Source organism: Pagrus pagrus (assembly GCF_965226575.1).
Source record: "Pagrus pagrus genome assembly, chromosome: 19".
Classification (NCBI taxonomy): domain Eukaryota; kingdom Metazoa; phylum Chordata; class Actinopteri; order Spariformes; family Sparidae; genus Pagrus; species Pagrus pagrus.
Window position 1 is genome coordinate 26,449,950 of NC_140203.1, and position 17,457 is coordinate 26,467,406.

The 17,457-nt window shown below is 41.3% G+C and overlaps 1 protein-coding gene across 1 annotated transcript in view; it reads right to left on the bottom strand.

Annotated features, from left to right (window-relative positions):
• The window catches only part of sptlc1 (serine palmitoyltransferase, long chain base subunit 1), a 38,836-nt gene extending 21,905 nt beyond the window's left edge, over nucleotides 1-16,931 (bottom strand). Inside the window, exons 1-8 of the mRNA XM_084339716.1 lie at nucleotides 16,858-16,931; nucleotides 11,607-11,714; nucleotides 11,412-11,506; nucleotides 9,208-9,301; nucleotides 9,017-9,089; nucleotides 1,610-1,742; nucleotides 1,348-1,477; nucleotides 371-460 (exon numbers count right to left, since the gene is read on the bottom strand). Of these exons, the coding sequence (XP_084195842.1) occupies nucleotides 371-460; nucleotides 1,348-1,477; nucleotides 1,610-1,742; nucleotides 9,017-9,089; nucleotides 9,208-9,301; nucleotides 11,412-11,506; nucleotides 11,607-11,714; nucleotides 16,858-16,911 (777 nt within the window). The 5' untranslated portion in view covers nucleotides 16,912-16,931. The remainder of the gene's footprint in view (nucleotides 1-370; nucleotides 461-1,347; nucleotides 1,478-1,609; nucleotides 1,743-9,016; nucleotides 9,090-9,207; nucleotides 9,302-11,411; nucleotides 11,507-11,606; nucleotides 11,715-16,857) is intronic.
• Nucleotides 16,932-17,457: the final 526 nt, after the last annotated feature.

A 17,457-nucleotide genomic window follows, 5' to 3' on the forward strand; every position in this document is an offset into this window, starting at 1 on the left:
TGGGGAGCTTCTTGACTACCTCAGTGACCTCTGCCAGGGATATGGACGAGTCTTCCCCCGAGTCTTCAGGCTCTGCCTCAGTTTCAGAGGACGTTAAATAAAAGATATCAATTATTTTGCAATTCATTGAGTGAAATAAGTATTTGATTCCCTATCAAAACATTAGTTAGTACTTGGTCTGTTTGTCTGATTTCAGTTAATTTGACAGATTTATTATTTCAGGATGCAGCACATATGTTAGCTACCTGTTGATGATCAGTAAATCACATGCTCCTTGACAGCAATAAGCCTGGCCATTTTATGAATCGAGGATTTCAGATTTATTATGGAAAAATTAGCTGCCTTTGAGGTACATTGGTTTTCTATTTACCAATTCAGGGAGAGGACAGATGTCTGCAGTGTTGATGTACATCCCCTCCACTACAATGAACTTCCGGATCACTCGAGCTTTACGAGGATTCTGCAAAAGAAACAAATTATGCAAGTATATGAGACTTTGACCAGAAATACAACAACAAATACAGCATTCATTCAAAGGACAGAGTGAAAACAGGATTATAAAAAATATAATTTGCAGTTCAAACACTCAACATCAACAAGCATTAAAGGATAAGTACCGTTTTTTACAACCTGGACCTTATTTCTGGCAAAAGATATGGTCATTTACTCACCCAGATAACTTTGGTGTCATTCGGCGTCGTTCGGACGAAATTAGATCCAGTGTAGCGGCGATATATCCATATAATGGGAGAGACGGGGCAGCGACACACAGCCTCTATATAACGCATTATCTGCCACGAAACTAGTTAATTTCATCAATATTTTGTTATGAAATGCTAGCGCTATTAGCCTCTGAGTCCGGGCTCGTCCGTTATCAACATCCGGGGTCAAACTAGCAGCAGCAGCTACAGGTAAACAAGGCGCGCTGTCGCGGGTGCGCGCGCAGCTCAGAGACGACATCTTCCAGGTCAGAGGTAGTAGATCAGCCTACAGACCCCGGATGTTGACAATAGACGAGCCCGGACTCAGAGGCTAATAGCGCTAGCATATCGTAACAAAATATTGATGAAATGAACTAGTTTCGTGGCAGATAATGTGTTATATAGAGGCTGTGTGTCGATGCCCCGTTACTCCCATTATATGGATATATCGCCGCTACACTGGATCTAATTTCGTCCGAACGACGCCGAATGACACCAAAGTTATCTGGGTGAGTAAATGACCATATCTTTTGCCAGAAATAAGGTCCAGGTTGTAAAAAACGGTACTTATCCTTTAAAGCACAGGACCCATTGTGACACCCACCCCCAATAATTATTTTCTTAAATTAAGCAACCTTGTACAAACCTTCTGGTCCTCCAGCTCCTGCTCCTTGAGCAGCCTCTCCAGATCGTCCATGTCATTGTGTTTGAAGTATTTGATGAAGCTGCGGGATGCTTGAAGACCCTTCTGGATGGAGAAGCAGGCTGCTTCATCCCTTACCACCCAAGCAAGAACACAACAATAAACTAAAAACACAAAACTGAGCCTGATTGGCATTTATTGTATAGTTTGTTTTTTTCTGATCACTGCATCCTGTTCTGTTTTAGAAACTGTAAACAGTACTTACACAAAGATGATGTCCCCTCTTTTTGAGTAAGCAGGGATTGCACTAGCAATGGTTGCAAAGCCATAAGAATAGATGATAGCCTCTTCTGCTTTCATGAATTTGGCCAGACGACTCTCCAGCTCCAGGTGAACATCTGGGAGAGGGAAAGAAGAAAGCAGTTGAAACTATTAAGTTACACTATACTTGACTTTTAATTTGCATTTACTATGAAAAAACATATTCATGGTTGCAGAGAATACCATGGCTTTTTGCAAGGCAAAACAAATCTGAATCAGTGATTACATTAAGAAGACTTTTGTAATGCTGGCATTAAATAAAACACATCCATTTCAAAAATGATTATTATCCCATTCACAATAGTTTATTAACCACTGTGTGCCTTTAAACAGATAGACAGTTTGACTTTAACCCTAACCTGCAAAAAGCAGCAGTATAGAGAAATTCAAATGATATTCACCAAAAATAAGACCCCAGAATACAAAAAAAAAAAAAAGACCAGCCTACAGTGAACACTCTTCTCATCAGGGATCTTTAGAACATCTCAGATGCTGTCAGAGTTACCTTCGAACCAGTCAGTTGTTTTGTTTTCCTTTTCAAGGCAGTGTTAATGGTGCCGTCTGTGTGAAAGTTATAGAGGGGGAATGGGGGGACAGTTTCATTCCAGCTCTGATCCATCACCGGAGGTTGTAAGAGAGCCGCAACAGAGGCAAGATGGCGTCTGTGTGAGTGGAAATGCTGGCAGCATGGGACAGGGGTGTGTTGATCTGATAGTGTTCACAGTCCGGACTAAACAGATCCTTCACTCATCAAATAAAGGAGAAATGTCCCACACTTCAACCCACAAAGCAACTTTACAAGACCAAACAAAAGTAATGTGGTAGCAGGTAGGGCTGTCAACGAATATTCTAAATTCGAATATATATTCGAATATTTAAAAAAAACGGAGATTCGATTGTGAAAATTAATATTCGACTGTGGAAAAAAAACACATCAGCTTTGCAAGTGGGCGCACTGCATGAAGGGTCAGGGACATGTCGCTTGCACAGCGTCACTCACTGCTGAAAGTGAGACGCGACAAAAACCGTGGCAGATGCAGATGGCAGAGAGAAAAACGAATCGGCAGGAAGTTCAGAGCCCAACTCGGCAGCAGAGAGAGCGGTTTGGACTCCAAGCAACCTAAAAAGCCCCGTTTGGAAATACTTCGGATTTTGGTCAGTAGACGCCTAGACGGCAAAAATGCGGAGCCTCAAGATAAAGTTGTATGCTAGCTGTTTAAGCTACAGTTAACTTACCATTCCACCACTAGCAACATGAGGGGAGTTTGCGCATAGAGAGAGAGGGGGGCGAGCGAGAGAGAGGTCTACTGTCCTAAAAGTTTTACGGTATTAGTTCATTTACTTATTGTGTAATGTGTAGGTATGTTTTCAAAGACATCGTTGTCGACTCGTTGTATTAGTTTTGACAGCCCTAGTAGCAGGTGGTGTCTTCAGCATCTTATATGAGGAAAACAATAACACATTTATACAGGGAAAAGTCACTGTCATTCTGTCTGTCCAACCAACTTTTCGTCACATTTCTGCTAAAAAAAACAGCATCTGTCCCCAGCAGAGAGCCAGGCGGCTCCCGCAGTTGAATTGATTGCATTGATTATGTGACGTGATTTCCAGCAAAAATCTTAAACTCACCATGTCTTTGTCGCCTTCCACTTTTGTGTTTTAGTTACTGTCTCTGGCAACTTGTATTGAAGAAAATCACTGTGACGGTTAGCCCTACCGACCGAGACTTCAGTGAACTTTCCCCCAGAAAACAAAAACCAGCATCCCTCCTCGCAAGTGAGAGCCAGACCGGGTCTGTTATTTACTGATGGTGATTATGTGATGTCATTTAGAGCAAAAACGTAATTTTTCCATGATGTATGGCGATCTCAATCACAACACATTATAACAGCATCCATATGATTAAAAGTAATTGGCGGATACATGTTTAGATTAAGAGGTGGAAACATGTTAAAAAAACACACAGATCTCAATGTTATGATGTGTACCGTCACGCCTCTTTTGGTTCTGCAACGCCGGCATGCTGTATGATATGACACACTGGAGCGGCTTTGTGGCGGTGCTGCTTGGTTCAGTGTGAGCAAACAAAGGAGGCGTAAAGGCAAGCCTTTGTTGCGGTGATGTTGCTGAGTGTCTGTGAGGGTTCAGGGATTAAGGCTTTACTAGGGCATTGGGCTAGAGAATTGAGATGTACCCCAAGCTAACTATCATTTACAATCATTAAATGAGTGTAAATGATTTGTGCGTGCTCTGGAATGTGTGCTCTGGAGATTGTCAAAGTGCTGAACTTCATCACAGTTGAGTTCAGCCTTTTTGTTCTGCCAACATCACATTATTTATAAAACATAAAAAAATGATTTTGCCCAAGATTCCTGGTGCTAAGGCCCAGTGGGGGATCAACCGAGGATGGCGGCTGCTGTGTTGTTGTGGTTACTGTCTCTGGCAACTTCTTTAGAAAAAAATCACTGTGACGGTCATCAGGTCCTGACCAAGACTTCAGTAAACTTCCCCCCAGAGAACAGTGCCCGCTATTTACTGATGGCGATTATGTGATGTAATTTAGAGCAAAAAAATTCAACTTTGTCACTGCATTGCCGGCATGCTGCATGAAATGACACACTGGAGCAGCTTTATGTATGTGAACAAACAAAGGCGCAGTAAGGCAAACCTTCATTGCGGTGATAATGCGGAATCTCTGCGTGAAAAAGACTTTTGAGCGTTCATGCTGTCTATCAAATATTGTACAAGAGTGAATGTTGCCAACCTCTACTCTGTTAATGACTCTGAAATCCTTCGACCATTACTAGCTGATATGGTAATTTTGGTTGTCGTTTTAAGTGTAGTACATTTTCTGAGACTGAATGATTGAATTAGCTATCATTTCACTTCGTCAAGGGTTGTGCTACTGAGGCGATCTAATGTAAAGGGCTGTGCAATTAATCGAATTTTGATCGTGATTTCAATTTTTGGGTCAAACGATCTCCAAACTATTATAATCGAATTGAAACGATTCATTTGGCATTTTTCGTTGTACAGTAAGCCTAGAGATTTTCTGAAAGAGACGCGCATGCGCAATTCAGTCCCTCCTCCAAAGCATTCAACGCGGCCCTGCTGACTGGCACTCACTCAAGTTACGTTTTTCTCTAAATTACATAATTACATAATCGCCATCAGTAAACAGGACGCTGTCTGACTCTGTCACTCACGGGGAGGGAGGCTGTTTTCTGGGGGAAAGTTCACTAAGTCTCGGTCGGGAGGGCTGAATCACTGCGACAAACACTTGACGAGTTAAAGTTTTTTGCCGGGGACAGACGCTGTTTTTCGGGCAGAAATGTGACGAAGAGTCGGTCGGACAGACACTTCACGGTATTTTTTCCCTCATATAAGTTGCCAAAGACACGGCCAGTTACTACGTTACTGTTGTTTGGTCCTGTAACGTTGCTTTGTGGGACATTTCTCTATTTTGCTGAGTGATGGACCTGTTTAGTTATCAGACAGTGAACACCATCAGATCGACACGCCCCCGCTCCGCGCCGCCTGCTTATCCGTTCACACTGGTTCGGTTCGCCAATACTGCGCGTCAGACATCGATCTGACACACTGTATGTACTATATGTATAATGCGACTCCTTATCCGTCAAATTCGGATAGGCACAAGAAAATAACAGCTGCAATTGGATACTTTTTAGCTAAAGATATGCACCCTATCCTTTGTCTTATTTGATTGTCTAAGTATATTTATTTTATTCATTAAATGTTTTATAGAAATTGCAGAACAGTTGGATACATATTTGTACATTATCTTCGATTTGAACATTTCATGTATATTTTTGAGAGAAATGCTGAATAAATGCATCATGTTTCCAAACTCAAAAATAATCGTTTAAATAATCGTGATTTCAATATTGACCAAAATAACCAAAATTTTTTCCATAATCGAGCAGCCCTACTAATGTAAGTTAGATCTTATTGCTTATCATCATTAATAATCATCCCTGATAATCATTAATTGCTATCGATAGCAAAATTTAACCCAAATTCCCTATTAATGTTGCATAAAAGCACGACAGTATGGTGTCTGGAAATGTAGCTGCAGGCTACCGGTAATCTGACTGTGTCCTCTGAAGTGTTCTTGAAGTGTCTTTATTTCCTTTGGACATGCACCAGGTGTGCACAAGTCTGCGCATTGGTAAACCTTTAATTGTCACTACTTACTTTAAGAATTTTTAATACTTTTTAAGACCCTGTGTACACCCTGCTATAACTGTCAGCCTTGCTGATCCCACCTTAGCTCTTCCCAGGTTAGATATCTTTAAAAGACATTAAAGAAACATTACATAATTTTTTAACCTTAAATGATCAGAATCAGATATCAGAATACATTATTGTATTCAGATTTAGAAATACTTTATTGATCCTTGTGGGGGAAATGCTTCAGAATCATTGAGATGGTTCAGTGTTGTCTTTTAATCGGTTGAATGGTGTCTATGTCATAGCCACATGCCCCGGTATTACTTGTTTCTGCAATATGTAACGTCAGTGAGAGGCTCGGATCACAGCGTTACATACGTGTGTGTGCCTGGGCTCCACTAGGTGGGTCCAGGGGAAGAAAATTTTGAACATTTGCAATCTATCCATCCATCCATCCATCCATTTTCTTCCGCTTATCCGGGGCCGGGTCGCGGGGGCAGCTGCCTGAGCAGGGACACCCAGACTTCCCTCTCCCCGGACACTTCCTCCAGCTCTTCCGGGAGGATCCCAAGGCGTTCCCAGGCCAGCCGGGTGACATAGTCACTCCAGCGTGTCCTGGGTCTTCCTCGGGGTCTCCTCCCCCCGGTGGGGCATGCCTGGAACACCTCCCGAGGGAGGCGTCCAGGGGGCATCCGATACAGATGCCCAAGCCACCTCAGCTGACTCCTCTCGATGTGGAGGAGCAGCGGCTCTACTCCGAGCTCCTCCCGTGTGGCGAAGCTCCTCACCCTATCTCTAAGGGAGCGCCCCGCCACCCTGCGAAGGAAACTCATTTCGGCCGCTTGTATCCGGGATCTTATTCTTTCGGTTACGACCCAAAGTTCGTGACCATAGGTGAGGGTAGGAACATAGATTGATCGGTAAATCGAGAGCCTCGCCTTACGGCTCAGCTCTCTCTTCACCACGACGGACCGATACAACGACCGCATTACTGCGGCCGACATTTGCAATCTAAATGAATTAATCTGGTGCACTTTGAGAGTATCAATCACGTATCACATCAAGAAGTTGGAATGACAATTTCAAGGTTTTTAATAATTAAATATGAGCAGTTCACCAAAAAAATGAAAATTTGATCATCAGTTACTATAAAATTGTAGTTGATTTGCAGCATTTTTAACAATGATTTGCTCTATAACAAGCACGTTGAGAACTTTGTCGCTTCGTCCACATTCATAGAAAAGGTGGCCTTTTTTAGCTTTTCAGCCAGCTGTCTCTTGAACTCGGGGCCAGGCCCGTGTGTGTTTAAGTAACTAGCGTGGTTGTTGGAAACCGATAATTTAGCCAACGCATTTTTGTCTTCCGCTAACTTCTTGCACAGCTCCACAAGTTGCCGGGCCATTGTGAACCAGAGATCGTGTTCAGCTATAAACGCAGTCATACGAATTTTCTGTTCACACACACAGTCGGTCATAGATGTAGCTGTGGTACCTGTGGCCGTGGCTCCCGGTAAGGTCGATGTGTGGGAGAGAGCACGCACGGATGCTATGTGATGACAGGCTAATACTTTTTTCCCGCTGCTGCCATACATAGTTTTCTGGAGCATGGTACACAAAAACAAGCTCCTGGCTCCTTCAGTTTCTGACACCAGCTACCGTGAGGCTTTCCATCTGCTCCGGCCTCCTCTATCCAACCCCAGCGCCACTTATTTTTCACTCCCGCTTCCCATCTCAAGGTTTCTTCGCCTGGTTTAATATACCTGGCATCCATGCTAGCAGTACACAGTAAACCAGCTCCTCACCGCTCGCTAACGTTGTCCAAGGTGCCTGAAAACTTAAAGGGCAACTACCGTTTTTTACAACCTGGACCTTATTTCTAGCATAAAATACGATCATTTACTCACCCAGATAACTTTGGTGTCATTTGGAGTCGTTCTGACGGAATTAGATCCAGTGGAGCGCAGCGTATATCCATATATTGCGAGTGATCGGGGCACTGAAGCACAGCCTCTATATAACACATTATCTGCCACGAAACTAGTTCATTTCACCAATATTTTGTTATGTTACGCTAGTGCTATTCCCCTCTGAGTCGGGGGTTGCCTGTTATCAACATCCGGGGTCTGTAGGTTGACCTACTAACCTCTGACCTGGATGATGTCATATCTGAGCTGCGCGCGCACCCACGACAGCCGGCTTGTTTACCTGTAGTTTGCTACTGCTAGTTTTTTGCAACATGGCTGAATATTTTTCCGATTCTGGCTAAACGGCTAGGTCAACCTACAGACCCCGGATGTTGATAACAGGCAACTCACCTGTGCGCAGAATCTCCCCACTCTGTTGCACTCAAAAACTGTGGGGGGTGCCAAATCTTACAAAATGCCAATTTCTACATAATATTGCTCTAGGTCAGGAAATCCACATTTGAGCCAACATTAATACCCTTTTTCCACTGGTCAAAAATCCCACTTAAACCTGCTAAAATTGGGCTTATGTGTGCAATGGGAATGTGTAAACTCAGCATTTACGCCTGGGTCTATTAAGTCTTTGATCTAATCGTAAGACCCGGGTGAACACGCTGAATTCCGCTGCACAAAGTGATGACATCCGGTGGTGGAGTGTAAATAAGGAAGGAATTTGAGATGCGGTCTATTCAAAGACATCTTATTACTAGACACAGTGTTGGAAGCGGAGCCCCGTTCATTCCTATGAAAGCTGCAGTGGTGTTTGGAAGCCAAAAAAGCTTGATTTCCCGGCTATGAAAATACCTGGATTGCCAACCGAACTGGCTAACATCTGGTTTAGTGCCCGGCTAACTTGAATGGTGATAAAATCATTTAATCATGCAGCTCTTCTAGACTGGACTGAATGGCTCAAATTATGATAGTGAAACGAGTCATTTTGCGGGGGTTGTGAAAATCAAAACAATGTATCCACTGTTTTACAGACACTTCTTTCACAATCGGTCTATTGTTGTTTTCTATTCTGTGACAACTGTTTCCGGGGGATTCGTGACGTGAAGACAGATAAAAGTCACAGACAGGCTGCCTTGCCTGCGGGAAGTGGGAATGGGGTCAACGCGATTTTTAGCGGGTGTGCCCGCGTGTAAAAAACTTGGCGGATAGAAAATTTGGCATTAGAAATATATGGTATAGACTCACCAAAAGTTCCATAGAAACCTCTAGGACCACAAGTTCCCACACCATATTTCTTTAGTGATGCCAAAGCTTTTTCCTGTAGAGAGGAGTAGAAAAGTTAAAGTTAAAAATCATACATCAGTTATTTTTGCTCTGTCGAAATGACTGAATTTTTTCAATTACAGGTATTGATAGTTTAAATACAAAATACTGACCTTAACCCGCTCATGGTCAAGGAGACCCAGGAAGTTAAATGATGCGAAGTTAATGCACTCTTTTCCGTTGAGTATGATGTTGTGGCTGGGAGGTCTGTAATGGAAAAGTGTTTAAATACTAAGCATATTGTAACACACGGTAACAGTGGGCCCAAGCACCGAAATGGAGGAACCTATTGTAATCAAAAAAGTTTATTATTTGTTGTTTTAATGTTCAGACCTCAAACCCTTTTTTCAGGAGCTAAAGGTGCCTGAAAACTCACAAAACTTTGCAAAGATGTCAAAGTCCATGAAAGTTTACATCTGCTATGGGTCTTGGGCTTGTGTAGAGAGCATCTTCTAACCGTTTTCATAAGTAAAACCCCGCCCCCTTTAACTTTGAAATTCATGAAATTTGGTAGGTAGACAGAGCATCAGCAGATTAAAAAAAAAACCCTTGACCTATCAATTCAGCTAGTAATATTATGTTGTTTGCTACGAAATGGAGGACACTAGCGAGCAAAGCCTTCCTGAGCGGACAATCACAACACCAAAGCATCTGAGAAGTAGTGGCTCGTAAGTACCTGCGTGTGTCAGGAACCTCTGTACGCTCTGAACGGGTGTTCTCGTCGGCAGGTAATATTGTAAATAAAAAGAGAGCCGCACTTGATCCCGATCATGTTGATAGACTTGTATTTTTGGCCAATAATATTAGAAATAAAGCCGGGCCGATGGGCCGTTCGGCTTGCCTATCAGTTCTATGTTTTACCTTGTTTGCTACATTTTTAGTTCAAAGCTAGGAGCAATTCTTTTATTTATTATATTTATTCGAGTTCATTCAAATAAATTGCGTGTCATTTCAAATTCGTTCGAACTTCATTTTTTTAAAAAGTGACAGCCCTAGTTGCTACCAACACATATCCAATCTGCCCCAAACTTCATGTGTTCAATGACAGTCATGGCCTGAATAAACTTACATGCTATTTGATGCTATTTCATAGTTTTAGCGCCCCCTACTGGCAACACAAAGTTTGAAGGGCTATACTTTTGCCAATACCCTTAAGCAGATTAACCAGAACCTCAAATTTGGTCAGTAGAGGCTCAAGAACCAAGTGAAAATTGTGATTGACCTGCCTGCAAAAGTGGCCTCTCTAAAAACACTGATCTAATCAGCAAGCGTCTGTGATAGAGTCAACTAAAAGCAGATAATAAAAGCAGTCAGTGTTAAGAGAATTATATTAATTTTCACAGATCATTAGAAGCAGTTCTTACCACTGGAGAGAGCAATTAAACAAAACCAACAGTTTTTTAGTCTGATATCAGTCTTGTTAAGGGTTTCTTTGAAGAATTCTGACCCAGATTAGCTTTGTGTTGCCAGACCAATTCTCAAATGCAAATTAATCTGGAACTTTTCAGTTCAGTTTTTGGACAGACAAAGCAAAGCATGTCAGTGTAGTGTGGAGTGAAGCTTGCTCTTCAGTTGACAATATGAATTCTGCTCAGAACCTTTGAGATAAATACTGCATCACAGGGTCGTCTCAAGTTGCATTTTAACCCCTTGCAGCTCAGGTGTGATGAAGGAGAACACTACTCTGAGCCATCTGTGAGAACACTTGCGTGGACTCTTGGTTCTTGTGAACATTTGGCTTCAGCCATCATTTAACCCATTAAGGCCTAAAACGCCTAAAAAAAAAGCCTGTAAAACCTATGGGCGATTTTGGAAAGAACCCCTAAAACATGAGGTTTTCCAGAAAACAGCACCCAGGTGTCAACATCTACTAAAAAGCTGATATCTCAGCCTCTGTAGGAGATAGGCAATGCCATCATCGCCACTGCCACCGGCAATATCACTGCCCTCGCTGACATCTTTTTCTCCTCTGGTAAAGCTCTCTGTCTCCGCCATTGTTTACAATCTGCCTGAAGCACATGTAAGAATCACCCTCCTTATTATGAGCCTATCAGCGGCAGAGTAGGGCGGGTCTTCACTGATAGACAGCCTATCATGTGTACCCTAGTGAGTCATGATGAATTTGATAGGCCATGAGTCGGGAAATGGCTGGAAATGTACTGAGAACTACAAAATGACGTGTCCGCTTTCCCGGCCTCAAAGGTAGAAATGCGCAACAGCGCCCCCGGCTTCAAAGGTAGAAATGCGCACATGCTCTCCCGGTCTAAATGGGTTAAAAAGGAGTATGTAATCCAGAGGAGTGTCCCATGTGTTTTACCCTGTGACCAAGTCATAGTTCAGGTGGAGATGGTCTTTGGAAACAGGAGGGGCAAGGGGCTCCGGCTGCCACTCCTCAATCAGGTCCTCCTTTTCCTGTAACATCGAACCACATGACAGTTGTTTGGTGACACATACATACAAAACACTATAGCTCTTTTTTTTTTTTCTTTTTACTGAATTGTGCTGAGTTTACCTTCTCCGTCAGTTTATAGGTCTCATGAAGCTTGTAGGTCTTAGAGAACAGAAGTCTAATGATCCACAATATGAGAATCCCCTCCAGAATCAGATGATAAGCAGGAGCCTGAGGAAGACAGGGACATGCAGATTGTAGGATGATTAAGATTGTTCATTTGGATTCAAACTGGGGAAACTTCTCCCCCAGCCTGATTGTCCACAATGCTCCCTCAGTCATAAGCTCAAAAGAAATTTCTGGAGGACACTGAAGGTGACATATTGTCAAATTACAGGATGTCTAATCTCAGGGTGGAGGATCCAGAATCTGAAAACTAAAATCTGTAGTTATAAACAGGACAGTACACAGGATAATCTCCGGAGGAAACAGCATGGATGGAGCTCAGGAGTCGGGAAATTTCAATAATCAATTAAGTTAAACTATACTCTGTCTTGTGCGTAAACGCCCTTGTCTCTTTTAAGGGGGAGACGTACTTAATGTTTCTGCCACTGGAGTCCATTGTAGGTTATGTTATTAATACATTCCTCACCAAAGATTAGTAATTCCACCAACCCACACCCCATCCCTTATTAATCAGAATGATAGTGAAAGGACCTGTCCTGTCCGATCAGAGGACTGAGATCCACACACCACATTACGCACCGCAGGGCTCCTCCTCCTCCATTTCTTACAATGTAAACTGTTTCAAGATTTTAATGTCCTTAATTGCTCAACATGTAAAAATAGAATAAGAATCAAAGACATTATAGACTAAAACTAAGAATTGTTTGAGCTTGTGAAATGTAGTAAGTAGGGGAGAGGGGTTTTCCCCTAGATCCATTTTCCAGGACAGGGGCACCTACCCCTACCTCTAATGCTTACAAGCATCAAGTTTCCCTTTGGTGATATTTTTATTATGTATACAAATCATTTAAAAAAAATAATACAAAACTTCTTGAAAGGTGCATAATAAAAATATCTCTTGAATCTCTCTTAATCTTTCTTAGCCTTAAAAACATTTTGAATCATATTATGATTGTCAATTAATGATTTTAAAAAAGTGTTGGATCCAAAGTAATTGTTTTGTTTTCTCTTTGTAAGAACGGTTGGTTCCAGCTTCTAACAAGGTTTGTGAGCCAATAGTATAACGCTGTATCACGTGGTACCCGTGTTTCGTAACATCAACAGTCTCGATAGTTGCCAGTCTGTGGAAAAATGTCTGAGTTCTACAGTTTGCATCCAGCATACTGTTCTGCCCTAGCATAACTTAGCCAGCTAGCATCAGCAATGGTGAGTAGTGCATCAAACCTTTGGCAATCTCACAGTTTGATTCGGATGCGATTCTCTGGGGTCCGATTTGATTCAGAATCAATTTTTGATTAAAAAAGATTCCCGATTCAACTTTCATTCTGGATTTAATGAATAGATTAAGGTGTACTATTTCTAGTCTCTTGCTGCAGTTTACTGTGTGCTCAATCATTCACTGGTGTCTTTCATGCAGTGAATTACAATATAAAAACAAATAAAATGCTTTAATTAATAAATTAATCTGAAAGCATCCTACAGCCATGCCTGCATGTGAATAACAATAACAACAGGCAGGGTTCTCCTCTGTGTTATTAACGTTATAAGTACACCACTGAGAGCAGCCTCTGTTGCTCTGGGGGAGCCATTGCTGTGCAAGATGTTGAGCAGGCCCAGAATTTTTGATGTAATAAAGACTGAGACTGAGGAGTTTATTCTTTGCCATGGAGTTTGAATAAGCTGTTGAATGTTGCGGGGTGTGGAGGTCAGCTGGTCTAATTTGTTATTGTTGATCGCTGCGTCACTGCGTAAACATTCTCCAGATGACAGATTCACAAACATGTGACCTACTTCATGTTGCTCTCGCAAAGGCAATTATTAAGTCATCAATGGAAAGAAATGTGTGCAACCGCAGCACTTTTTGAAAATGAACTACAAGAGAACTCTGAATTGCCCTCGCACGCCAGCCCAGTCCAATTCTATAATAATATTCCACCCATAGAAAGTGGGGATCTTAATACATTTACCTTTTGTCATTTATTATTTTTATCATTTCTTTTAATGTTTCATATGATTCAAATTTTTTACCTCCCGTTTTCAGATATTTCTCTCTTTTTTTAAAATATTTTTTTGGTATTTCTGAATCTGAGGTAAGGAGGACTCAGCCTTACTACACAGTGCATGTCTGTCTCCCATCTTGATAAATGAATGTTGGACTTGGAGAACGCACATGGGACAACAATGGAAAGAAGTCCAGGACTTTATCCCTGTATTCCTGACAAAGTCTAATATGTATTTTATGAATTTTGTAGAATGTTATGACACTAAATCATGTGATTTCTTACATATTGTCACAATTGATGTTATGTGGTTTAAAATCATGGTTATATGTTTGATAAAAGTTTAGCAAAACACTGCTGAGCCCCTGAAAGTTGACGAGCCAGTAAGTCTGAGACTGATTTGGTCAGACAAACAGGATAAAACAAGCTTACAAAAATGCTCAGGGATAACATTTCAAAAAGGAATTATATATAGAGGGAGCCATAAATATACTTTCATATTTGCTGACTCACTAGTTAAAAAAGATCCAACTGACCACACACAGTGGTATTTAACAGATGAGAAAAGCTGCCATTTAGGGGCACTAAATACTAATCTCACCTAGGGCTCCAAAATGTGTAGCGCAGGCCGTGCTCTAACAGTGCTCTCAGGAGCCTGACAGGAGAGAGGTTTTTGCCATTTTTCTATTAGCACTTTGGGTCACGCCAAATCAACCCCTACCATTGCTTTTCCATCACCAGTTTAACTGCGGCGCCTTGAGCTGGGCCACACTGATCCGTGCCGGCAACGGACCTGCTCTGGAGTAGGGCCAAGCCAGGCCCACCCCTCCTCCAAGCGGGCCACGTTGATGACTCACAACTCAGACCAACCCATAACAAGCACCTGTCTCCCTGTCTAAATCAATACTCAACTCATTTCTGTGCAGGAAACCTGAGAGAAAGAGGTTTTTACAGTCTGTGTTAAGCTCTCCGATTTTTGTAGCTTCTAACTGAATCTCTTTAGTTAATCTCGTCCTGTTTGTAAAAACATCTGCCGTGTTTAACTGTTTCGTCGTGTTCGCTTTCAGCTGTTTCAGGAGTCATGTTTAGACACTGCTGGTGAAAACAGAACGTTACCTGTAATGCTGCTTCATGATAAAAGCTTTTCAATGACTAAATAACAGGGTGCTTTCATTGTGAAGAAGTTATAGCAAATTAAATGTTTGTTACTGAATTAGCGGAGCCAATTTGTTAGCGGCGATTCTTTGACACTACATAGGGAATAGGTACAAACACGTCATTGGTTTAAGACACCTTCAAGCAGGTAGTCCAGTTGTGGTGGATATGCAAAAATCCTGGCTGCACCAGGCTGCCGCACCAAGTCAAACCAAGTAGAGCCAGCCGGCAGTTGTAATGAAAAAACAGCATCTGTGTCCCACTGGGATTTTAGAACTGAACTATGAGCAGGACACACACTTTCACTCGTTTTCACATCACAGGTCACACAGAAAGAGTCTGAAGCTGCAGGTAAAACTTACCCATGCCGGCTAATATAAGTTTAGCGTGGACTGAAAAATGACGAATGGTTGAATCCTTTTATTGAACAGCCAAATTCAATTCAACTGATACAATCCTAAATCGGGTAGGCACACAGCCCTATCATCCTGTTACACTTGTCTACAAAATTCAAATAAACTAAATAGTAGTTTATTTCTAGCGTTTCAACAATGCACCTACCCTGAACAGCAAAGCATCATCCATCATCGTCATGAGAGAATACAGAATCAATCAGCGCTGATTATTGTTATCAGGCAGTGACTCGGTTAGTTTATTCACCAATCCCAAGTTTGCAGCTTTGATTGTTGAAATCTGTGTGTCAAGAATTGATCTTTGATGCAGTAGAAAGTATTATGATGATTGAGATATGCACACAGTGCACAGACACTCAGAAACGGTGAACAGCAGATTTAGTTTTCTGTCTTGACGGTGAATTTCCTTTTAGAATTATATCAATATGAATTTTTTAGTTCACAATGTAGCATTATCAGGGATTAAATATAGTGCCAAGAATACATAGCATGTAACCTAAAGCAGTCATAAAAGCTAACAGAACCCCAGTTTCAGCTTACTTTAAGTAAACCAGAATGAGAAATGTCATTAACCAATCAAGTATGTCACTGTTATGCTATCAACTTTAATGTATACCACAGCATTTCTTAATAACACAAACCCAGCGACTGAAGCAATTAGAAACATATGACAATCACAAAAGATTAAGATGTGATTTTAATACCGGAGTTATGAAGCTACCCGGTGAGCTCCAACCGGGATTTCAACATTGAATTTGAGCTGAAACTGGAATGATTTCCAGTCTGCAAGTCTACGGCCTCTTTTTGCCATCTTTTCCACCATCTAAAATGATGATAATATGTTCATTTATAGCTGGAATGAGAGACAATAGTGATTAATATGAAGGTATTTCTGCAAACTCATATTGCACTGGCAGGTGAAATGTAGTCTACACAAAGACGTCATTTCAACGACTTTCATTTTTCATATAATATGTCATAATTATGGAACTATATAGGCTGTGTATTGCAAACAAAATGCTTTCAGAACATCGTAATGTGAGCAGTTTTATACAATAATGTAAAATAAGACATTGCGCTTAGTCCTGTAAAGTGCATGCGCAACTACAGCACATTACACCTACTCTGCACCATGACTTGTGGGGCAAACTTCGCAGGTTGAAGAAATATAATATAATAAAATATATAACATAACATAAGATATACAATTAATATCTTTAACTGGTCGGTGTAATAACTTTCACTATGGAACCAGTTGTTAGCGTATTTTCAAGGGTGACGATAGACGTTTTTAAACGCCTTTTCAACGGAAAATTGTTCAGTGGATAGCTACGAAGCTTTAACTCGTACAGTTACTCAGTTTTGATTACTACTTGTAAGACGAGCAATAAGCGAAGTTTTGGATTTTCGAAGATTAGCCAACTTCCTGGTTCCTCTTTACGTTGAGTTGTCCATAGGTATCAGTACCACAGAGGAACAGGCGATCGGGTGCGAGAGAGTTACACACCTTCCCAAGGCCACAGTTACTTCCTGAATGAGAAGCTTACTAACAGCTTAGGACAAATGATTCAGAAAACTAATTCATCAGAAAATGATTCTACTCGACATGGATTATCTTACCTCATAAAATGCTTGCACCATTTCCACCAACACCCACTGCTGTCCTGACGCCATGTTTATTTTCCTTTCGCAACGTCATCAGCAATGCTGCATTTGAGTTCCACAAGAAAAATAGTTGACGCGAGCCCCTTTACAATAAAATCCATCCAAAGCTTCGATCGTGTAGAAACTAAGCCTATCTCTTTGTTGATTTCTTCTTTGGAACTTTAAAATAAAATGTAGTAGGCTAAGCAAGAAGAGGAGGATTTAGTCAGCTTCGCAAATTCAAATATGAATCAATAAATTATATCCAATTGTACTATAAAACGTACGACGGAGTATTAGGGCCACATTGAGGGGGGAAAAAAATCGCAAACTTCGAGAATAAAGTCGTAATTTATGAGAATAAAGTCGTAATTTACGAGAATAAAGTCATAATATTACGAGAATAAAGTCGTAATTTACGAGAATAAAGTCATAATATTACGAGAATAAAGTCGTAATTTACGAGAATAAAGTCATAATATTCTAACCTGTTGTTTTAGAGGAAGACAGTTGGTAAAATGAGGGCCGTGGAGGATTTTGTGGAGTTGTACTGTAGGATAGGTTTCACAAACAAGG